The 25594-nt window shown below is 38.8% G+C and overlaps 1 protein-coding gene across 2 annotated transcripts in view; it reads right to left on the bottom strand.

The window, feature by feature from the left end:
* Nucleotides 1-3360: 3360 nt before the first annotated feature.
* The window catches only part of LOC131550949 (corticotropin-releasing factor receptor 2), a 105345-nt gene continuing 83111 nt past the window's right edge, over nt 3361-25594 (bottom strand). The window contains exons 11-12 of one of the 2 annotated variants that reach the window (XM_058793487.1): nt 14488-14529; nt 3361-3501 (exon numbers count right to left, since the gene is read on the bottom strand). In XM_058793487.1, coding sequence (XP_058649470.1) covers nt 3361-3501; nt 14488-14529 — 183 coding nt within the window. The remainder of the gene's footprint in view (nt 3502-14487; nt 14530-25594) is intronic. The other variant, XM_058793496.1, reaches the window with a different exon arrangement.

Here is a 25594-nt window from a genome sequence, read left to right as displayed (position 1 = left end):
ATTTGCAGACAGCCTAGCTTGGGGCCACAGGACAATGTTGGGTGGTCCAGCTCGCCAGTTTTGATTTGGTAGAAGTCCAAGGCTGGACAAGAAAAATATCCTGCTTGCACTCGTCCAGATAATGGCAGTGAACAGCGAGCACATTCAAGCTTTAAAAAAGGTGCAAAAGTATCACAGAATGTTCCCATGCTATATACTATAAGTTCAAAGTGTTCTAAATGCAAAGTGAAAAAAACAAACAAATTGATAAGTTTTGTAAAAGATTTGTAATAATCTTGACCTCAGCTGCTTCTCTCCTGTACATGATTGCATATTCATGAATGAAGTTGAAGCACCAGTTTGTTCCAATGCACACAACTGCACAATCTATCCCATCCCTAGGAAGGATCCCTTTAAGATCACTAATGGAGTATTATGCAGAACGATGACAGACTCCAATACACACGAGTGCCAGTTTCAGATGCATTGTCTAGCTTCAAAATGAGAGGATACCATGAAGCACTGGCCCTTGCAAGTGTTAAAAGAACGCTGTCCAGAGTGAGATGCCATTTGCACTGGTTTTGGATGAAGTAAGTTGAATGAGGGCTCCATTTGAGGTGAGTCGTGTGACTGTGAGCAGTGAGTGGCTGACTGATCACTATTGGAATTGTGTTGTGTGAGGCAGGCTGATGACCAGATGATGAGACGTACAGTGGGCTACTGCAGATATCGGACTCAACGCTGATGTGTTTCACCAGCGCTGGATAATGTTTGGACTGGGTAGCAGAGGTTGCCATATCTGCTGCTGGTGTAGAGATCTGGAGACTCTGAAGCCAAGTGTGATTCAGATGGTGTGGACTGAACTGTAGACCAGGATTCTTTTATTACAGAACATCGGGACTTTTTGCAATAAACTGATTTGCCTGATCAGTCTGCTGAGTGCTCATCCGTTCCCTCTCCTAAATATTATTAAAATCCTGGAGTGTTTTTACCAGCTCTAGGTGGCATAGTCAGCTACCAGTTATATTTAAAGGGATAGTTCACGCAAAAATGAAAATTCTGTCATTAATTACTCACCTTCATGTTGTTCCAAAACCGTAAGATCTTCGTTCATCTTCGGGAAAAAATTAAGAAATTTTTGATGAAATCCAAGAGCTCTCTGTCCCTCCATAGACAGCAAGTGAACTGAAACGTTCCCAGGCCCAGAAACCTAGTGAGAACATCGTTAAAATACTCCATGTGACATCAGTGTTTCAACCATGATTTTATGAAGCTACGAGAATACTTTTTTGTGCAAAGAAAAAAGCTCTATGCAGGGTCAGAAAGCTCTTGGATGTCATCAAAATATCTTAAATTGTCTTACGGGTTTAGAAAGACATGAGGGTGAGTAATTAATGACAGAATTTTCATTTTTAGGTGAAATATACATTTAACTCTTTCTTGCCATTGAAGGAATTGTACTTTATTTAGGTCTGGGACAAATTAGACGATTTTCAAATCTTAACCGATTTTAAAAATGGTGGAGACCACAGACTTAAGGACAGTTTCAACCAAAGTTTAACATTATAATTCTCCGAACACACACACTACACGATTCGGCCAGATGGCGAGACCACACACCTGCTGACTATAGTATCATTTTCCAACCCAGTCTCATAAAAATATATACCTCTGGGTACTTTTCTGCAGCACCGTTTTTACGTACCTTGCTGCAAGTTTCCCGGAAGTTTCATGGAGAAATGTCCACCGAGTGGCGCTAAAACACGGGTTCAATATGTGAACCCTGACACGTTTTTATTACGTTGATATAGGTGCGTATTACTGTGTTTTTATTACGTTGCTTCAGGTACGTATTGCGGTGGTTCAGAATTCAAATATCCAGGGACTGTCGCTAAAAGTTAATGCTCTATCGTGTTGGAAATATGCCCTACACCAAACCCAACCCTAAACCTACCCGATAGTGTTAACAACTGCAAAACTGATAAAAAAACGCATTTGTTGATGCAACCATGCCACTTGAACTTCCTTATATGCATATTTGAACTGTTTTGTCGAACTGTAGTTACAGGGATTCAGAACCGGAGCTCCTGACCTCTCAAGTATGTCTCTGTATGTCTCTGTACGTCTCGGTGTCAGAGTTTTACTGCCACTAGTGTTAATTTCTTTTGGAAACTGCAGTGATATGCACTTATAGGTACATATTTTGCGTCTCGCTAAAAAGTGCCCCCAGGTACATTTTTGTCATGAGACCAGGTAGTCATTTTCATAGTGAGACGAGATCTCTCTGAGACTCATGAAATCAAACATGACTTGCTAAGAAAAACAAATGGAGGATGATTGACATTTTGAGTTTTGTTTTACGGGAAGAAAAACAAAGGAGAAAAAAGAATATGGGTGATCTTTCTCGATCGGGAGCTGTTAAATAATCGTAATGACACCACACAAATGAGGATTTTTTAGACAAAAAGTTGTTTGTGACAAGCCTCAAATTGGGACATGCTCCCCTGATTGCTTGGGGGGTGTTCAAAATCAGGCTTAAAACTTTCAAGTATGAGGCCAGCCTTAGGAGACAACACTTCCCTGCCATTGAATTTTCCAGCTTTCCGTGTTGTCACTGTTATACTGTGCAAGGCACTATTACACATCTTCTGAAAGAGTACTGAATGAAATGTTGAGTCAGACAGTGATTTACAACTGTGAAGCTTTGGGGGTGCTGATGGAAGTGAACTACTCCATCTGTGTTTTGATCAACGATCTAAATCTGATCCAGACCTAGTCTTTGACAAAAATGAGATTTTCTCAGCTTTTTGTTCAAAATGTTGCTTTAAAAAAAACAAAACAACAATCAAATGTTGATGAGAAAATGCATGAAGCTAGAAAATAATGTTTTTTGTTTGTTTAAAAGCACATGCTCTGTTTTTTTTTTTTTCTTTTGACATAATGCCTGTTCAGAAATTCATACAACAAAATAGTCTGGGGACATGAAAGTTTTGTGAAATGATCAAAAATGCTGGTGGCAGCTGGCAACTTCAAAAAAAAAAAAAAAAAAATGTAGGTAAGGAAAAGAGTTAGACATAGATAGATAGATAGATAGATAGATAGTAAAATGAAACAGATACTATGGTGTTCTGGATGGTTGTCCAGAACAATCACTATTGAGTAAAAAAAAACAAAAAAAAAAAACATTTCATCAGTTCTGTTAAAACCCTTCAGTTCAGGGCCCATTGACAAAATTACACAGACATATAAATTCAATTCGCTGCTTGTCAGAGGAGACGCCCACTACCATCAAAGGCCAAAAACAATCACTTGGTCTCTCATGCCACTTGCAGTCTAACTGTGTGGCTGAATTATAAAAGAGGAAAAGCTGTCGTGTAAAGGTCAGACGGCTGTGGTCTGCTTGATGCTGTGAAAGCTGATGCGGGTGGGGGAGGTGGGGATGGACATGGCTCTCGCCACTCTGACTCGCAGTGCGTGATTGTCCTGCCAGCGATGCCAACGCTTTCTGGCTGCAGAACGTACCTATAAAGAAAAAAAACAAAAAAAAAAACATGAAATTTATAGTATTTTACTTTCAGCATTTTAACTTGTCTGCACTGACTGAGGATATTCTGCAGAATTCCATGAAATGGAAATGGTAAAATATACAAAAATCTTTTTTTTTTTGCATTTGTTTAAAATGCACAGCACATTGCTATATGGTTGCTAGAACGTTCTGAACCTTGTTACGCAAACAAAGTTTAAGTAGATTGCTGTGGCGAGTGGGGCGGGACCGAGAGCCGTGGGAGCAGAGCGAGGCCGGTGGGGTTTAATTACAATGAGCGACACCTGCGCCACTCACCAGTCTCTAGTCCCACGGAGGAGCTCAAGGAAGATAAAAGGAGGAACGACGACAGTGGAAGACGAGAGACGACCAGGCCTGGACTTTATTTTGTGTTTCGATTGCGGCAGTCGTCCGCGAGGGGCTGCCGCTTCACTTTTGTATTTGTTTATTTTACTATTAAACTTGTTTAAATGTTTGCTGGTTCCCACCTCCTTCTTCCCGTATCTATGAACTTTGCTACAATTGCATCTTATGATTGAATCTCATGTAGATTGCATTTTATGATTCATTTTATTATTGCCACCTGTTTAATTCAGTAAATGTTTATTATTATTATTATTATTATTATTTAATCAATTAAAAACAATGTTGCATAAATCATCTCTTCTGTGAGCAATTAACTGCATCTTAATTTAAAAAAAATGTATTACGAAATTTGTATTACGAGCACTTGTTATTTGCCTCTTTATGATGAATTGCTTGTATATCACTTTGGATAAAAGCATCTGCTCAGTGAATAAATGTAAATGAATTAATGTAAATGTAAAATAAATTAATGTACTGTATAAATGAATTAGTAAATAAACAATGTAGCCTACAATAATTTGATTATGGCACAATTGCTGAGATACCTTTTTAAATTCAGAGAAAGTTAAAGAAAAAGGGTTGGTGTTGTCCCCCTCCGTACAGATCAGGCCCTTGTCCATCAGCCCGAGTCCGACCCGAGCCCATCTTTTTCTCCCCTTCTCCCAAATCAGATTATATTGTTTCAGCTATTAAAACAGTTCAGTTTTGTATGTAATGGCAAAATGATTGTATTTCGTTTCGTTTCGTTTTTTGGTTTCACTTTATTTTGATGGTCCTTTTAACACATTCTATTGACTATAAGTAATGTTGCACCTACATTTCTACTAACTCTCATTACTATTATTATTAAGTTAATTTAGAAAAACGTTTGGAGCATTTTTTTGTTCGTTAAATAAGTTTTTTCTTTCTTAAAGTAATGACCAAGCAGCCAGCGGCAGACCAGCAGGTTGATCATAGCCTATGTTTGATTGATTTAGCCTTCTCAAATCATCACGACTTGCCTAAAATACAATCTATAGATACTAAAACAGTTCAAGCATATAACAATGTTTAAACGTTAAACCTAGATAAATGTGCTCTGTTTCCAATAGTTTGTGCGGAGAGTCGAAGCTAAAGCACAGGACATGGAGGTGCCAGCGCAATCAATTGCATTTTTTTCAATGGAAACAACTTGCGCCGTAATTTTTGTTCATAAAAGTAAGAGTAATACATCATTCGGAACTGTAAAGGGTCTACGTTTATTTGTGTGCACTCACAATATCAACAAAACATTTTATAAAATATATAAAATCATTTTATAAAATAAAGAAAACAATGATGCTCTGTCTCAACTTGAACAGGAGCGCTTCACAAAAATGAACCGAAGGTCAGCGAATACATGCCTCACAGACATGATAAATATATCTATAGAAAGCTTTTAATTACTACTTAACAAAATAAATCAAATCAAAAACAAAAACTCTTTCATTATAATCCGTGAAGATGCACTTCATGGTAATTACTTTTGCTGGGGCTTTGCGGCAAGCTTCAGCGTATTGCGTGTATTTGAACGCAGAACTCTTCAGCTGCACTGATGGCGCTCTCTGCTGCTGCGGGACTCTAAACACCGTCGAGCCACTCTTCTCAGTCGCGGCACGGTCTCGTGTTGTTTCCACCATTGTTTTAGAGGACAGATGGGCACTGGACACCAACACCAAAGTCTCTCCCCAGTTGTGAAGCATGGTGAAAAGAGCATTGTGGTTTAGTGCTGCTCCAGGGCTTGGATGCTGTGCAAGCATTGAAAAAACAGTCCATTCTACGATTTATCAAGGGATTTTACAGGGGAATGTCAGGATAGCAGTTCATGACTCAAAGCTTTAGAAAGGTTAGTTGATCCAAAGCACACAAGTAAATCAGCTAAAGGTTTAAAAAAAAATAAATAAATAAAATCTTTTCCTGGAGTCCTGACCTTGAGCTAATGCAGATGCCATGGCAAAGCCCCAAAGAGAGCAGAGCTTTCAAGACAACCGAAAAATATTCAAATTATATTAAAACAGTTTTGTGGGGAGAGATGGTACAAAATTATAAATAAGCAGGTTTTTCTGCTAAGAGAATTGACACGTTATTACATTCAAGAGTTACTTTTCACATCCTGCACTGACAATGATTATTGTCCCGGTAGGCCACAGAAGACCACTCACATAGTTTTCCATTAAATTGTATGATATTAGACACAAATAGTTGTTAACTTCTCATTTGGTGTGCAAAGTCTTGGTTACGTACGTAACCCTCGTTCCCTGATGGAGGGAATGGAGACATTATGTCATGACAACATTAGGGGATTCACTTAGGAGCCCCAATCATCTCTGACTTTAAGAGAAAACGTCAATGACTATCCTTATTAGATGCGCCTTTAGAGAGAAGTGCATCTTCACAGATTATAATGAAAGAGTTTTTGTTTTCGATTTGATTTATTTCGTTAAGTAGTAATTAAAAGCTTTCTATAGATATATTTATCATGTCTGTGAGGCATGTATTATCTGACTTTCGGTTCATTTTTGTGAAGCGCTCCTGTTCAAGTTGAGAAGGCGCATCATTGTTTTCTTTATTTTATAAAATGATTTTATATTTTGAGTGCACACAAATAAACGTAGACCCTTTACAGTTCCGAATGATGTATTACTCTTACTTTTATGAACAAAAATTACGGGGCAAGTTGTTTCCTTTGAAAAAAATGCAAGTGATTGCGCTGGTGCCTCCATGTCCTGCGCTTTAGCTTCGACTCTCCGCACAAACTATTGGATAATGGATACAGATTATTCTTGAAAAAATGTGACAAGCCTTTTGGCGACAGATGTACTGTTTCTGCCATCCAAAGTGACTGAAATAAAGAAAGAATTTAAAATAGCTGTAAAACAATCCTTACTGTGACCTATTTTCTGATTTTCTTGAGCACTTTTGAGTAAGGTTTCAAAATTATGAATAATATAGTAACACTATATACAAGCAATGTTACGGATTTTATCAGGATTTTTATTGTGGTTTGTCATCAAACTGTTACCGTTTCATCCCTAATTGTAACCCTCCTACTTGTAAACAACTTGTAAATCTTTAGTGATCTCTAGTGGGGTTCACAACTCCCCGGGTTAGGAACCACTGTCCTAGAAGGTGTACCATGGCCTTTATTCAAGTCGCTTGAGTCAGCTTCTGTAAGAATTCTGACTCTTTAGATGATCTTGTTACTGGCCCTGACATCCCTTAAAGGGGTACTATTATGCTCTTTTATAAAGTCTTGATTTTGTTTTGGGGGTGTACTAGAACATGCTCTCATGCTTGGTGAAAATCGCATTATTTTTCACATAATTTACATTATTATTGCACATCTCTCCCCAGCCTGGCACAAACGGCTCGATTAGTTCTGGGTTTGATGAAGGCCCGCCTTCTGAAAAACTAAATGTGTTGTGACTGTCCCAGTGCGTTGTGATTGGCGAACAGCTTAGACGGTGTTTCAGTACTGCCCCTTGCCAAGGCAGCAAGTTCGTCAATATTGCTATATCAATTCAGACCCCAAGAATATTGAACAAGAGGATCGCGCAGAACCTTTGCACGCACGGAAATTGCAAGACATATCAAAGCGGTAACATTATTGTTGTTGTGGCTAAATCACGTTTTAGATCGGATGTCAACAACAGCTTAAAAATAACTGCATTTACTATGTACAGATAAGTGCGACGGTAATATGTATTATGTTTATTGTTAATTCTAACATTATAACATGAATTGCTGTGAAACTGTTATCTAGTTGAACTTATTTATAACATAGTCCAACAGATTTACACTATTTGTGGTGGCATAAATATGCAAATTAATTCTCTGCCAGCGGAAGTGCTGTTGGAGTAGAGATCGAGGTTTCCCCAGTAACGCTGTACACAAAGCAGAGCTCCGCTCACAAACGCTGCTTTATCAGACATTACATGCAAGATGAAATGAAAATGACATCCAAAACTTTCTGAAAACAGTCGGTTTCCTTCAGAAATACAGTGATATAAAAACACCCGCACCGGGTTTCGATTTTGAAACAGTGTAGTGCTCAACCAAGCGTCTTCCCGACCCGCCAACCATTCGAATTTCAGTAGGCGGGATTTATTTGAATGATATTCTAATGGGCCAATTTCTGATATCACAAATACAAGAAAACAACTTTGTAGTCCAAATGAGCCGTTTGTTGTAGTTCTTGAAAAGGGATTTTTTAAAAACGAAATATCTCCCTTTGGAGTTGACTTTGAGATTTGTAACTTTGTAGATCTTTTTATGCCCAAACATACACTCTACACACTGACTAAAACTCAAAAAGTGAAAAAGCATAATAGCACCCCTTTAAGAGGATTGCTGATTTACATCCCTCATCATCAAGCCCATCGTGTATGAATTTTGCTCCCAATCGAATGAAGGTTTTGTTACAACCAGAGCTTACCAATCTAAGGTCGCCTCTAATCAATTTCACTCTCAGGTTGTGGTGTTGAGGTATTTTTTTCTTCTTCGACCTTTGAATTAAAGGAGGCTGAGAGGCTGCACAGGCTTTGTCTTGTTAGAATATTATTGATTTATGTTAACAGCATGAGCCTGTGGCATAAATCTGTTCAGTTGTTTACTTGTTTTGATGGCCACAACAGGGGTGAATGACGAATGTCACAGTAGGTAAAGAAAGTGATCTCTTTTCCTTGAGGTACTCGCTTTCTTTGCTTCCACTGTTACATACATTAGGGGGCACTTTTATACATATTCTGAAAGAATATTGAATGTCTGGATCAAAACAGTGAAGAAGAGGCAGAACCAAGTCATTGCATATGTAAGCAGATAAATTTAAAATAATGTGTTCGTCAAACATTTAAACAGCATATAAATCAAAACTGCCTAATGTTACCGAATTAAATGTGGACCCAGGTATTGGTTTAGGACTGTGAAGCTTAGGGGGTGTTGATGAAAGTTAACTACTACATCTATAATTTGATTTTCATTCTGAATCTGATCGAGGCGTAGCCTTTGCTTTTTTAAATAAATTTGTCCACATTCAATTGTTGGTAACAACGGAATACATAAAGCTGGAAATTGTTTTTGGTCACACTTTATATTCGGTGGCCTTAACTACTATGTACTTACATCAAAAAATAAGTACAGTGTACTTATTGTGGTCATATTGTATTGCAAAACACTTTTGCTGCTATTGAGGTGGGTTACGGGTAAGGTTAGGGACAGGTTTGGTAGTATGGGTAGGTTTAAGGGTGCGTTAAGATGTAAGGGATGGGTCAACAGTGTAAATATAAATTTAATTGCATGAATTAATTACAGATGTAATTACATATAGGTATTTTAAAAAATATAAGTACAATGTAAAAACATGTATGTACACAATAAGTGCATTGTATCAAATGATTAATTTAAATGTAAGTACATAGTAGTTAAGGCCATCTAATATAAAGTGGGACCTTTTTTTTTGTTTGTTTTTTAAAGAAGAGGCTCTGTTATTTCTTTTGACATATTGCATGTTGAGATATTCATACAACAAAATATTCCGGAGGCCATGATATATATATTTTTTGAAAATGATAAAAAATGCTGGCAACTTAAAAAAAAAAAAAATGCTACCGGGGAAAGAGCTTGCAGATTAGGGGTGTAATGATCCATCGATATGGATCAATACATCGATAAAAAATGTCTAACAATGCGATATATCGATGCCATGCATAAAATATTGATATCTGAAAGAATAAATAGGCACCTTGTTTTGGCACTGTCCATATTTTCACGCAATGTCCATCTATGCATTACCGCAAACGTGTGCATTCTCGTTCAAACTCACGTGTCAAGACTCAATAATAAGTAATAATATAATAATGTTTAGTTAAACTTTTATTTATTTAAATGTAGCTAAAATAAATTGTTTGCAACCACTTACCTTAAAAAAAAATTTTGTATCATTTTTTTTCAGTGTAGTTGTTTAAAATAGGTGTACAATATCATAATATTGATAAATCTATCAATATACTCCTGTCTCGAATCGTATTGTAATCATATCTTAGCATTTTTTGAGGTATTGGCAAATATCGTATCGCTGGGTATGAGAATCGATATCATATGATATCATATTGTGACGATCCCTGCGATTTACAATATGCATAGCAGCATATTGTTTTAACCCCGAATGACTATTTGTAAAATCATCATTGTGATTTGTACTGATTTAAAAATAACCAGCATTTATAGCTGTAATTTATGTATAGCTATGAGCAACAAGTGCAAAATAAACTGTAAGCTGTCATGCTCTCAATCGCGTAGCATGACTGAAGCTGAATAGACTTAACCTATGAGAAAGCACATTGCAGCGTTGATCTGGTGCGCCTTGTACGCACTGCGGTTGCGGGAATGGTTTGTTGGAACTAGCACAGGTTAATCCTCACACTTTAACAGCATTTATAGCTCCTAACAGGGTGTGTAACTATGAGGAATGATTACCTCAAAATGTACCTCGGTATGTACCTTGTGCCACTGATTATCCTTATCTGTGCCAATGTTGGCTCACATGCCAGGTCAAGAAGTTTATGAAATGCTTATAAAAAAGAAACGCTCAAAAAAAAATTTGATCGTGTTTTCCCACTGAGCGCCCCTCGATAGCAGCGTGAGATAGCTGCAACATAAACCTTAGCTGCAACATAAACCTTAAGAGTGGAAGGCATACTGCCGTCGTCCATTCGTTGTTGCAAAAAATTTAGAATGTCAGACACGGGGCAGTTCTTCGGGTCCCGACCATTTGATTCACACCATCTCTCAAACACTGCCCATTTAGAAGTGTACAGGCGTCTTGTAAGGGGCTCGCGCCTCCATAATCGTGTCCATCACGCGGCGAGACAACAAGCCCAGGTTTACCGGATCCCGCACACCATCCACACATTCAGGGTTGGGGTGCCACACCGAGCCGTCCGCCTGAGACAGGAGATCCCGTCTCAGCGGGATCGGCCACGGGGGAGCCGTTAGTATTTAAAACAGATCGGAAAACCAAGGCCTGTTCATCCAGTATGGGGCGATTAATAACACCAACGCCTTCTCCTCTCTGATTTTGTGCCGAACTTGTGACAAAATCTTCAGCGGGGGGAAAGCATACAGACGGGCATTCGGCACGGTGTCGTGAGTGCGTCCCCGCCTAGGGGAGTGCGTGACAGAGAGGAACAGAGGAACAGAAGAACAGAGGGCAATGAGTGTTCTCCTCTGTCGCAAATAAGTCCACCTCCGCTTTCCCGAACCGTTCCCAGATCAGCCTCACTGTCCTTTGGTTCAATCTCCATTCTCCGTGAGGAATCCTGTCCCTCGATAGCATATCTGCTCCGCTGTTCAGGCAGCCCGGAACATGCGCTGCTCGAATGGAAAGCAGGTGGTGATCGGCCCACAGTAAAAGGCATGCTGCCTGTTCGTAAAGGGCTCTCGAGTGTACACCGCCCTCATCGAGATTGAGTCCAACTGCATCCCCAGATATGTGATTGACTGGCTGGGGTGTAACATGCTTTTTTGTCTGTTCACACAGAGACCTAAGCTCTGCAGGTGAAGTAACAGAGCGCGTTTGTGGCTATTGAGCACATCCTCCGAATGGGCCAACACGAGCCAATCGTCCAAGTAATTCAATATGCGCATTCTGCTCGCTCTCAGAGGGGAAAGTGCCGCATCCATACATTTCGTAAACGTACGCGGTGCCAGCACTAGCCCGAATGGCATCACCGTGAACTGATACGCTGTGCCTTCGAACGCAAATCTCAGAAAGCGCCAGTCATGAGGGGCAATCTGGATATGGAAATATGCGTCTTTCAGGTCCACCGAAATAAACCAACCTCCGGACCGGATCTGTGCGAGTATCTGCTTTAGCGTTGTCATTTTGAAAGCACCCTTTATAATGCACGGTTGATAGGAGACCACCACCTTTCTTTGGAGCGACAAAATACCAGCTGTAAAACCACTCGGCGGGACACTTCTATTGCACGTTTCGCGAGGAGATTGATAATTTCTTGCCTCAGCACCGGCTTGTTGTGCGCCGGAACTGACGACATGACCACGCCATTGAATCAAGGTGGTCTGCGCCGAAACTGAAGCGTGTAGCCGTTCTCTATTACGTTCCGTAACCAGTCCGAAATGCCCGGAATGGACCGCCATGCGCTTGCAAAAAGACACAGAGGGCGGAGCATCTCATCCTCTGTGTTCTGAGCAACGCCGCTGTATACTGGGGTCACGTTCAGAGAGCTCACGGGACAAGTGAGAGCGCTGTATGTTAGTGAGGGTCGTGCCATGCCGATTGACGGGGAGCGCAAGCCTTCTGTTGAATGTGTGAGCGACATGGATGCGTGCATGTGAGAGATGTCGAACCGCTGTGAGGCCGCTATCGCTGGAGGAGGAGAAAAAATCTCTTTTTGTGAGGGTGTCACAGACTTTATTGCATTCTGAACATTCACAACACAGACATTCTCGTAGTCACCTGCAACCGCCAAGGGGACTTCACGAGAAAATCTCGGACGCTTTGTGGCGGGCCCGCCGCTCGGCACTCTCCTCCTCTGTACCCTTCCGTCAGGAACGAGGCTTCTGCTCTGCCAGAGGAGCTTCCCCAGGACGGCTACCCTTCTTGAAGCCGTGCCACCCCTTTGGTGTCCTCTGCCACGGAGTTTTGGAGCGAAACAGAAGGCTCTGGGTCTGGTGCTGATGATATGGAAGCAGATGGGGCCTACTTCGACGGCCGGTTGGAAGCAGATGAGGATCTACTACGTGCTTCCGGCGCGGCAGGAAGTGACTCATCGCTCTGGAACGTTTCTGTGCCTCTGAGAATCCCTCCGCGATAGTCTCCACGGCGTTTCCGAAAAGGCCGGATGGAGATACAGGAGCGTTGAGCAGCGCCCTCCTGTCCGCGTCCTTAAGCTCAGTGAATGTCAGCCACAGATGGCGGTGGAGCACCACCATGTTGCCCATGCTCCGTCCGATCGCCTGTGCCGTCTTCTTTGTGGCTTTAAGTGCAAGGTCCGTTGCCATGCGTAGATCCTTGAACGCCTCGGGATCTGCCCCACCTTTGTGCAGGGATTTCAGGAACTGTGCCTGAAATACTTGGAGCACTGCCATGGTGTGAAGCGCCGAGATCGCTTCTCCCCAGGCCGCGTATGCTTTGTCCGTGACAGGATTCCTCGATGGGCGGAATACGCGTATATCCCCAGGCTTCCGCCCTGTCGACCTTAGTGAAAATCTCCGACCCACTGGCATGAGTGTGAGTCGATTGGGGTGCAGCCCAAGCCTTAGTGACCTCGTCGTGCAGGTCGGGGATGAACGGGGCTCGTTTCCTCGGAGCAGCAGCTCGGCGGACCTAGTGAAGGAACCACGAATCCAACTTGCTCTTAGTAGGTTCGTCGGGGGATTCCCTTTCAAGACAAAGATTGTTCAGGGCCCTGGTGAGAATCCGGAAGAGTTCATCCTGGAACGCGGCGTGTCCCTCCACTTCAGAGTGCTCCTCTGGAGTGTGAGCCCAGTCCTTCTCAGACACCATTAGGGACATTGCCTTTCTGCACGGTTACCCACGTGCGGCTGTCGTCCCACCAGCGATTCGCTTGCAGAGAGAAATCACAGAGGGCGAAGTTCCTTCGGGCCTTAAGCACCCGCACTGAGAATTTCTCACAGTGCGAGCAGCCCGACCTGGTGAGTGTTGCCTCTGCATGGGCGAGACCCAGGCACAGGATGCAGAACTCGTGAGTGTCCGGGGCCTCGATGGGTCCCGAACACAGCGTGCAGATGTTGGACATGCTGGAATGCTGAGAGGGAAATCCGTCTTCTTGCGTCTTCTCCACAGCTGTCTTCGGTAGGATGCGTGAAAGCGGAAGATTCTGAGCTTATGCTGCCAATACGGTGCATTATATAACGGCGGGGGCCCCGACCCTAATCGCCGTCTTGGCTGGCGTTGGCATTGGCGTTGCAACTTACGCAATTCCCACAGTACCAGCTACTGATGCATATGTAATCCCCTGCATGTTCAATTAGTAAATATGTTAGCTAACTTGATAATTCTATAAGCTACCAATAAAAGTGACTCCACTTAATTTTAAATATTTTTAAATCCCACAATGCAGCCATTTTAATAATGTGCACACATTCTATATGTGAGCCAGCTTATATCTATACACACACACATACACATACACATACACATACACACACACACACACACACACACACACACACAAATAATATCAGTTTGACCGTTCTGTTTTGACATGGAAGAGGGAAATCTCTGGAGAAAATTACAGATGTGTCAAGTGATACTGATATTAAGAAGATACCGTTATAGGTGACTGAAGAGGCATTCTATAAGTAATAAAAATGGCCCTATTAAAAGAGAGCAGTTTGCAGTGTGCTGATAGATTGCTCTGCTCCTCTTGGTGTTTGTGTGCAGCGAGTCAGTGTAAATAGCCTCCCACGTAATAATAGACTTGGGTGACAGAAAACAGATAAGGTGAAGGGGTGATATGGCTGTGGAAAGGGCTTGTATATTGATAGTCATCTTCCATTTCTGTCCAACCATGAAATTAAACGCATCATTGACTCACCTCCCCATTAAGAAAGCAGTAAAATACCGACACAAAGAATCCCTGTTAAAAAAAAAAAAAAAGTCATCAGTTAAACAGTCACCTTAATTAACAAAACACTGCAAAATGCTAATAATAACATTTTTTAAAATGTGAAAATTACAATTTAATATGCCATTGTGATTGACACAAGAAACAGAAGTCCATAGCTCTTAAAATATAATATTTTCTGCCTTTTTCAGGGTGTAAAGTGTCAGAGAATTGTGGTTTGACAATGGGTCTTGTACCACAGGGATGTTCTCAGACTAAAAAAAAGAAAAAAGAAAAACCACCACTACCAGCAACAACAAAAAACTCCCTGGAACAAAGCTCCATCCAAGAATAATTGGCACATGTTGTTACTAAGGTGTCAGGCTCCAGTTCTGAGGACTGACTGCAGCGAACAATCAAAGGTTGCAGGGAAATAATGTTCTCAGGGGAAACAAAACTATTTTCCACATTGAAGCCCTTAAAATATTCATGACGGCAGAAGAGGAGATAGACTTCAGACCTCTTCAAACTGAAAGAGAGCAGGAGATCCCACTTAAAAGGTGACATAAGACCAATAAATGGTCCCCAGTTCTCTTGCACAATGTCTTTCCCAATGACATCTCTTAAGTTCTTTCTGGTGTAAATGACAGACACAAGAGTAAATAGAACTGCAAGTGACAATTACGATACCCAGCACCCAAGGGAAATCACACTGATTGCATAAAAGCAATGGCTCATGCATCATCCCATGTATGACTCAAACCAGCAACCTTTCTGTTATTAGGCTTTACCTAATAACTAATAATTAGAGCTTTACTCAGTGGACCAGACCTCCAACAAGTTTGGCACGTTACAGAGACCAATTTGAGTAGGGATACATAAAAGGATTTAGAGACATGGCACAGTTATCCTTATTTCTCCTGTTGTCAGAAATAGAAAGAGGCATCTGCTTGCTGTTGCCAACTTGGTGCATCCAGTGTAGACAGATTCATTGATTCAATTGGGTTTTATGTGCTTTTGATGTAATGTGTTGTGTCATTCACGTCCATTGTCCAGCTTGTAAACTCTAAGTGTAGCTACACTTTCTGTTTCACTTCCCGTGAAAACAACTTATAGTTTCTAGCATTCAGGCAGATTGTGAGGGTCGTGGCAGCCTGTAGTAAACTCGCGTCTGCTATCGAGTCCGGGATGTGAATCCGTCACTTATCTCGGTGCATCTCGGCGTACGACAAAAGAAAAGAAGACAGGATCGCGGCCGCGCCTCTAGTTTCTCACGGCCGCTCCACACGCGTGCTGGACGGCGATCAAACGGAAGGGGCGCCGCTGTCACGAGCGGAGGTAGTCATTCCATGAATCATGCCAGTTATTTTCTCTTATCTCGGTTGTTTTGTCATAAACTATACTCCATTAATTTATACAATAAATATATATTTCCAAGATGATCAAATCCGTATGCACTGCCTCAAAGTTTTATTGCTTGTTTGATCAGCCGTTTGATCAACGGTCTCTACGTAGCGTTTTATAAAGACGGCGGACCTTTTACAAGTTTATTTCCTTTATCGACAAAAGCAACTTATGTCAGAGACAAAGGATAATGAATATTAACATTGTTGCTAATTAATTACATGCCGAATCCATCATGGCGGAGAAAATTAATCGTAGATGGAGGTTTTAATCGCAGGTTAGAATTCTAATCCCCGATTTGTTAATCTCAGTTTAAAATTAAGTGGTGCAACACAACTCGATTTAAAATAAAACCCAGATCAACAAATCCTCGATTAGCTCTAAACTTTGCTTAATTTAATCCTTGTTGGTGAAACCCACCCTATGTCTTGGTGAGATTCACATAAACATATTTTGCAATAATGTACTTTATGGGGAGATCACGTTCTCTGCGTTATGTAAACTGGAATGCTGCGCTTTGGAACAATAGACCTACAACTTGTGGTGAAAAGCAGCAGCAGTCGTCCAGTGAGCAGAGACAAAGGTACTCCTCTCAGAAAACGTACAAATAAAGATCATTTTGGATATTTAATTAGTATTTGGAGCATTGGGATCGCTAGAGGAGGGCTTAATGAACTCAAAAAAAAAAAAAACAACAACTCAAATTCGACCAAAACTGACTTTTTTCACTTCTTTTACTCAAAATTAGACCGTGCGCATTCCGACTCATTTTGCCAGCACGGGTCACATATGTTTTTTTCTTGTTGTTTTTCTGTTGGGAAAAAAATAATAATGATAAAAATGCATCCCTTTTGCTGATTGGGTTCAATTTATGATAAACTACATACTTAAGTTCTAAAAAAAAGTTCTAAAGGATTTTTTTTTTTTAAATGTTATTAAATAATTCATATAGCTTTTTTGCTTTTTGGGAAATGGCATGCTTTAAAATATATATACAATAATGTGTATACACACACACACACACACACACACTCTCTCTCTCTCTCTAATAGTAGTAGTAATAATCAGAGGCGTCATGCCCATTCAAAGTGAATGTGCCCCCTCAGATTTTTGAGCCAAGTGGATTTTGAATGCAGCTTCCAAAAGACAAAAAAAAAAAAAGCTGATTAATATTTTCTATATTTGATACAATTATACCCGCGTGATTAGAACGTTCAGTGCGTCATATCATCAGCTGCTGAATACAAATCTGCATTCGTTGGCTGGCGCTGAGCCAGAGACAGAAGCGTTTTTATACAATTCTGTTGAGTTTATGAATGCAATGACCAATCAGAGGCATTCAGATGAGTCATCGCTAAAATGTGTTCTTCACTGGCTCGCTGACTGAATACTTCTTTCTGGCGAATTCTCTCCTCAGAAACAACAAAGTGCAAATGTGTGTAAGAATATGTAAGTAAGATATTAATTTCATAGTGTAAACAGCTTCAGTGATTTTAATGGGAGTTTTTGAGAGTGCTTGAACTCTAGACTGTCAGTGAAAATGTTCTTTGATAATGTAAATGTTCTTTGCTCTCTTTCTGTACAATGAAAGTGTTATGATTAGTAGCCTAACTTACAATGTTTTTATTCATATTAACTTTCGATGTTAAATTCACATTAAATATAAAGTCAGTCGTATTAAAATATGTTATGGCATGACACCCATATCTGTTAATTAAGTAAACAGACAGGTTTTTATGCATGGTTAATAGATTATATTATTAGGTTACTTTGACCATCGCCCACTAGATCAAATAACATAATCTATAAAGGTGAGAATCAAGATATTTCATGATATAGTTAATGCGTTTGGGAATGTTTCAAATAAAAAGGAAAAAAATAAATAAAACTTGAGTGCTGTTGTGGCTGCTGTGTGTCACATGACGACTACCCCCAATCGTGCCCCTCAAAAATAATGAGTGCATGACGCCCCTGGTAATAATTATTATATAGTAATATATAATAAATAAAAATATATAGACCTAGTTTACACCGCTGTTAAAACTTTGGGGTTGGTAAGATTTTCAAACGATTTTGATAGAAGTTTCTTCTGCTCACCAAGGCTGCATTTATTTGATCAAAATGCAGTAAAAACAATATTGTGACATTGTGAAATATTACTACAATTTTAAAGAACAGTTTTCTATTTTTTGGTATTTTTTTTTATTTCCTGTCATAGCAAAGCTCTGTTACTCCAGTGTCACATGATCTTTCAGAAATCATTCTGACATGCTGATTTGATGCTCAAGAAACATTTCTTCTTCTTCTTTTTATTATTATTATTATTATTATGTGTTGGAAATAGTTGAGTTGCTTAATGGAATGTGGAAGTGCTATGTGCCTTAAGATGCTGGTATGTTCCCCATCTTGTAATGGATCTCCACACGCTTTTTTGTTTTTGTTTTGTTTGTTTTTTTACACAAAATGGACATACGACTACAACTACTCCACTTCATACTTACTCAGAGAAATATTTGTGCATATATTCAGCTGTTAACATAAATTAATGCACACATGATATTTCAGAGTCTCTGTCCAGTGAGAAAAGACATTAACAGACACAAAACGTTCTGTGCTTTCAGCTTATGAAGCAACAACACATACTGTACAGCATGTCTTGACTCTGAATCACAGAGAAACATATGCCGATTGACCAGGTTCTCAAGCCTCTGGCCCTGAGAGGGGAAGACAATACAGACACATCTGCAACAAAGTCAAGCTCCAGTGAGCAAACCTTCACTTCGAGGTACTTTCATCAGCATGTTACAGATTAAGGACCTTCTGCACCCACCGCATGGCCTCATCTGCATGTCCCAGATCACTATGACCCTCTGGGTGCTCCAGGAGATCAGTGCTTCATATTCGAAGTTTCATGTTTAACAGGCATCTTTCATTTAATTATTTAATGTGGAATATGGTTCTTCACATTATTAGTCTGTGAAGAGAAACACAGTTTTATCTTCCCATAAGATGGTGTAACTCTACGATGATAACAACATCTAACTCGTGGACTTTCCATGCATTGTATTCATTTAGAGGTTGTGTTGAGGTAGTACCTTTTTTATCTGTCTTTTACATCCGTAGAATATTTTACTACACATGTGTCTGTCTTGTGTTGAAAAACCATAAGAGACTCATTGGAGACACATTGTTCAATATCTCACAAATCTTTCAGATCTCACAAATCAGTCTGCTGACAAGTCCCCTCCAATTTTCATAATTACATTTTTAATGAAGCAATCCTCTTGAATTGCTACTGTACTGTTAAGGTCAAATTCATTAGCTAGGTCCTGAGGTAAAAGGAGGAAGAGGCCATCTGACACACACACACACTTCAGATGATGTTTGACAAAAACTATGCAAATTACTATGTAGCTCTATAGCAGATCTCAAGGATTGGGATCAGGGCCAGTCAAGCTTTTTTTTAACTGATCGGTATCGGCTCTCCTAGGCCCGATCCTACGTCCTATGCTGGAACGCCACTAGCTAGTGAATGTGCGTACAGCAGTTAATAGATTAGACTAACATTAGGTTATTTTAGCTTTACCCTTGAGTTGGTTCACCCTGAAAGAAAACTACAAGTATTGAATCGGGACTCGTTATCGGCAGATATTCAATATTTAATTACTCGGATCGGATTGGGGCACAAAAAAAACATGATCGGAACAAGCAGAAATTATAGGGATGATTTGATAAAAGGTGCAGAACAAGGGTTAAAAAGTAAGTCTCTTTGCATTAGCTGACTTTAACTACATAGAGAAGTATTTACATAAAAATGATACAAAATGCTTATTGTGTACATACTTCTTATTATTTTATAATCTTTTAAAGTACCTGCATGTAATTATACTGGTGACGAGACTTCAAACCTACCCTTAAATCTACCCCTACCCCTCATCCTACCCTTAACCCTACCTGTATCCCAACCTTAATGGCAGCAAATGCGTATTTGGCAAGAGTCGTATTTGGCAGATGCATATTTGGCAACAACAACAACAAAAACGTATGTACAGAGTAAGTATTGTATCAAATGCTTAACATAAGTGCATAGAAGATTAAAGCTTGTCCAAGATGGGGGGCAATGGGAAGTGAGCAGGGATTATTGGAGTTGGTTTGTTGAATTAGTCATGAACCCAGAGCAAAAAAAACAAGACTGCATAATAACATATGGCTTCATGCTATATGAGTGAATGAGAAAGAATGCAAATGAAAAGGATACAGTAATTTCGATCATAACCCAATATGTTGTGGTGCAACAGTTTAGCTTGTTTTGGTGCACTTCCTCACAACCAGTTTACAGTAAATGTAAAAATACAGTATATGAATGACAATGTACAGTAAGAATCTATATTATATTGAACAAGACAATGCCTTGCTAGGGCTGGGGTTCAAAAGACACTAAGTATACAGTAATATTATTGCTTGGACTGCACTGACACTATCAGACAAGAACTAGGCTTGATGACATAGTTGCTTTATAGCTGAATCGAATTTGTTGGATAATTGATACATTTTGCAACATCGACACTATTATTGAAGTAAATGTCGAACTGATTTGAGCTGAATAATAACACAATTTTCTTCTGCTTATAGCTGAATTGAACTTTCACAGTCACTGAACTAAACCAACAGTGAACTGACTGGGGCTGAATAATGACACACTTTTATTGTTAGAACTGCTTTACAACAGAACATGAATTTGTCTCATATTTGAGGAATTGTGCATCACGGATTCTGTTATGTTCCTGTTTATTACTGTGAAGCTGATTTGAAACAGTTTGTATTGTGTAAATAACTATATAAATAAAGGTGATTTGAATTGACAGAATGTACTTTTACAGTAAATTATTATTTGTTTTTTGTAAGTACAAAACACCTTATAATTTACAGTGAAAAATATAAAGCTTCTACTTTTTTTTCTACTTTCTACTTCTACAGAAGGTCAATTTTTAAATAAAAAATAGGGGATTGCTGCGTCATTTTACCACACACAGTGAAGGAAATAAATAAATATCTAATAACAAGGGCCTCGACTCCCACATAGCCATTAATCCAGTGACGGGCAGCTGATGTTGAGATGCTCTGTGTGCCTACACTTTTGCTGCATTTCAGAGTAGCAAACTCTCGCCCACTCTACCTATTGACAGCAAACTGTAACACAGCAAAGCCACACTGGCAAATTATATAAATATGTTATGATATAATTTGCTTTAGAAATTTAATTCATTAGTAATATGCCACTAACAATGCTTTATAACGAATAGATGGTGAAAGAATCAGGACTCTAATTGAAAGCTTTGTGATCTTGCATCTACTTCTTCCTTTTAATCTTTATTTATATTTGTGGTTCTAGAGAGCACAATGATTTACAGTTAAAAATAAGAATTATTTTGAACTTTACTACTTGTTTTCCCTTTAATTTATTTTAACAAGTGCATCTTATTTAATCTAAATATAAACCAATAGTATTCTCTGCTATCAAGTATCCATTCTTGTAACATTGTTTATGTTTTGGGTAAATTTGAACCTGCTTATTTGAGCATGAAAACAATATGTACAAATAAAAATAACATAAAATGAAATGTTTCAGAGCTGTGTGCCTCAAACTTTACCATATTTCATGACACTCATCATATCCAGTTTACATTGGTACACTGATTTCTATGCTGCTTCTTTTTTTTTTTAGTGGATCCCCTAAGTGAATATTTAATTTTCAAAAACAGCTTCCCATCACTGAGCCAGAGCGAAACTGCTGCTCGTTTGTTTGATTTGCAATCAAGCAGTATTCTTCTCCAGACCAAAACACTTGTGACAGTGGTACCTGCAGCTGTACGGCTGTATGCTGTCCATACCATAAGTGCATAAGTTTTCCCTGCAAATATTTCTGTGCATCTTTATAATTTGTGAATTGATCATTCTTTTGCGTCAGTTCTTTCTTTTCAGTGAATTGGCCAAACCATTCCCATTGAACCATCTGAAGTGGTTTCTTAGTCAGTAAAACAAACGGTATTTAGATACTTAAACATGGTTTCCAGTTTGAGCCCTGAATGATTTAGTCTAGTCACAAATGTTTCTAGCGTGGAACTAAAAACATTAGCGGAAATATGACAGGAATTAAGAGTTAGTTGTTTAAACTTAAACACAGCTCTGTTGCTGTTTACAATACGTGATGCTCAGTCATTTGTTATAGGCTATTAAAATTATAAGCTGTTATTTTTTAACTATAATAACTATACTAGTTCGTAGTTTTTGTATAAAAATGGTGTTTACTGTAAAAAAAAAAAAAATAATAATAATAATAATAATAATAATAATAATAATAAATTTGGATAACTCAGTTATCCACTACTCAGTTTATAACACTTTAGCTGGCACAAAAATGTGCTGTGACAGCCATAGAGTCCATTGAGAGTCAATTGTTAGTCTTTTTTAGCACTACATGAAGAAATGTAACTTTGAGCTGTTATAAAACTTTATCGAAACAAACAGCAATAACAGAGAGCAAGAACACACACACATACTGTGTGTTCAAGCATGTATATTTGCTATATTTAGCGGCCAAGCAGTTAATGGATGAGTGAGTCCTTGAGAGTAAATGAAAACGGCTTGTAAATATACATTTATATGAATAACATATGATCAAATTACATAGAATTGCTTTGATTTGTGTTTATTAAACTAGGTCTATTGCCTAAAACGTGTTCTTGCAAAACATGTTCCATGAATGCTGGACAGAAAGTTCTCTCAGAGTTGACTTTAATATGAGCATATACTAATTGTTAGAATTTTTTTTGTTTTGTTTTTGTGCAAAGATTCCCCCTCTCTGTGTGTACTGTCAGATGAAATCATGCAAAAGCAGCATCCTGATATTTTTTGGACATGACATGTTGGCTCCACAAACAGCCATTAAAAAGGCTTGATTTCCTCACTATATTCCTCTGACAAAATGTTAAATATAGTCCAAATCACATAGTCTTGGGCAACCCTTACCAAAAAGAAGCATACTTTAAGTTTATTTTATTGAGTATACTTAAGTAAAGTTCAAGTTTATTTTAAGTATACTTCATGTAGTAACAATGTTGTGTAAGTTACTCTAAAAACTTTATTAATTACTAGTTACAAATTACATATTCAACAGTGTAATTGCATTACTGTACAAATTGCTCTCTCCAAAAAGTATTTAATCACTTACTACTAATTACTTTCTAAATACTATGGTATATACTTTCTAAATACATATTTTAACGATCTAAGCGCATGATCTAAAGCGCACGGTGCAGGTGCACTTAGGGCGTTTCCAAATCCACTTTTGCTTGTATAATGATGGGAAAAACGGTCAGCGCTCCTGGTGCGTGGTCTAAAGGGGTTGTCCCTATTCTCTTAATGAGTAATAGGTGTGTTTTGGGCATAACGTGCAATAAACCAATCAGGGTCTCATCTCCCATTCCCTTTAAGAGCGAGTTGCGCTCGCGCCATGGCGGATTCACTATTTTCACGGCGGAATTTTAAGGCGCACAGACTGAACGCGTGTCCAGAGAGCAAACTGATCTGCTCATGCGCGAGAAAATAGGTAGACTAATTCTGATACACGCAATGACTATCCATTATGACATGTATGATATTTTTATATGTATGCCCACACAATTATATTATTTTACAATGTAATCCTTTAATTTTTAATATTTGGCACGTTTGTGTGCTGTTGCTTATTACAGGAAAATGAGAACTGCGTCGGGCTGAAACTAGCAAAAACACTTGCGCCGCATTGCGCTGAGTGTATGATAGGGCCCTATATATCAACCTCGACAAGTTAATGAAACAAGGATAGAAATGAATTAATTTTTTCAAATAAATAAAAGATAACGACATAAATTATTCTGGTCACACTTTTGAGTATAATTCTCACTATTAACTAACTATTAACTATGATTTTTGCCTCAATATACTCCCAATTACTGCTTATTAATACTTAGTAAAGTAGTTGTTAAAGTCCGTGTTTAAGTCAATATTAAATGTGTGTTCTAAGTTTGTCACACCACAGAAAAATGTGTTATTAAACACCCAGCCAAATTTGAATGCTAAAAAAAACAAAAAAACACGGCAAGTAAATAAAATAAGGTATCAAAATCTTGAAAAAATAAGCAGTATTCTCTGCTCTGAAACGCTGGGGGGCACTGGCGGCGCTGAAACCACGCCCACTCACGGGAAAGCTGGTGGCTAATTCGTACGAATGACCACACCTAACCCTACCCCTAAACCTACCCCTTACAGAAATCATGCAAAATCCTGATTTGTAGTGCACATTTTACGAGCGCGTGCGTTCTCTGGGATCGAACCCATGATCATATGATCATATCATCTTATAACGCAATGCTCTTCCAACCAAGCTACAAGAAACCCAAACTATAACGCAGATAAAAGAGTACAAAACATTAATATGAAAATGACCTGTTGCCAATAGGGGCACAATTGTAGTATACACTCTGATGGGTTGTATTTCAGGGATTTGGACAAATGACCTATACGGGCGTATTGGTTGGAGGACAGGTTGAATAGTATACTTGTAAGTGTACTATTTCAATACTCCTTGGGACTAAATTGGCCCACTTTCTAGTATATAAAATACACTTTTAAATATACTTTAAGTATAACAGTAGTAAACTTTGAGTACACAACAGTAACACTTTATTTTAGGGTCTCTTAACTAGTTGCTTATTAGCATGCATATTACTAGAATATTAGCCATTTATTAGTAGTAATTAAGCACATATTAATGCCTTATTCTACATGACCTTATTCTACATCCCTAATCCTACCCAATACCTAAACTGAACAACTACCGCACTAACTATTAATAAACAGCAAATTATAAATTTATTGAGGGAAAAGTAGTAGTTAATTGTGAATAAGTGTTCCCTATTCTAAAGTGTTACCAACTAGGGTACCTCTGTGTTTTTAGTTTGTACTGCAACTATACTAAAAGTGGTAACACTTTAGAATGGGGAACACTTATTCACTATTAACTACGACTTTTCCCTCAATAAATTCCTAATTTGCTGCTTATTAATAGTTAGTAAGGTAGTTGTTAAGTTTAGGTATTGGGTAGGATTAGGGATGTAGAATAAGGTCATGTAGAATAAGGCATTAATATGTGCTTAATTACTACTAATAAATGGCTAATATTCTAGTAATATGCATGCTAATAAGCAGCTAGTTAAGAGACCCTAAAATAAAGTGTTACCCTAAAAGTGAACTTAAAGGTATACTGATAGTTTACTAATTAAATACTTGTAGAATTTTTAGTATACTTGGAAGTATAGTCTCAGTAAACTACTAGTTTAGTAGTTTTATACTGCAAGTATACTCGTAAGTTTTCTTTAAGTGAACTTTACATCATACTTTAAGTATACTACTATGTCCCTATTTATTAATTTGTATATATTTTAGTATATTGGGCTTGACTGAGACCTGGATTCGTCCAGAAGACTCAGCAACCCCAGCTGCTCTCTCTAACAATTTCTCTTTCTCTCACACCCCACGTCAAGTTGGCCGGGGTGGGGGCACTGGCCTGCTCATTTCAAACAATTGGAAATACTCAACCCACTCTCCCCTATGCAATTACAACTAATTTGAATCTCATGCTATTACTGTATCA

Source organism: Onychostoma macrolepis, chromosome 02, assembly GCF_012432095.1.
Source record: "Onychostoma macrolepis isolate SWU-2019 chromosome 02, ASM1243209v1, whole genome shotgun sequence".
Lineage (NCBI taxonomy): Eukaryota > Metazoa > Chordata > Actinopteri > Cypriniformes > Cyprinidae > Onychostoma > Onychostoma macrolepis.
The sequence above is the reverse complement of the archived record's forward strand: the minus strand, read 5'-3'. Positions and strand labels throughout refer to the sequence as shown.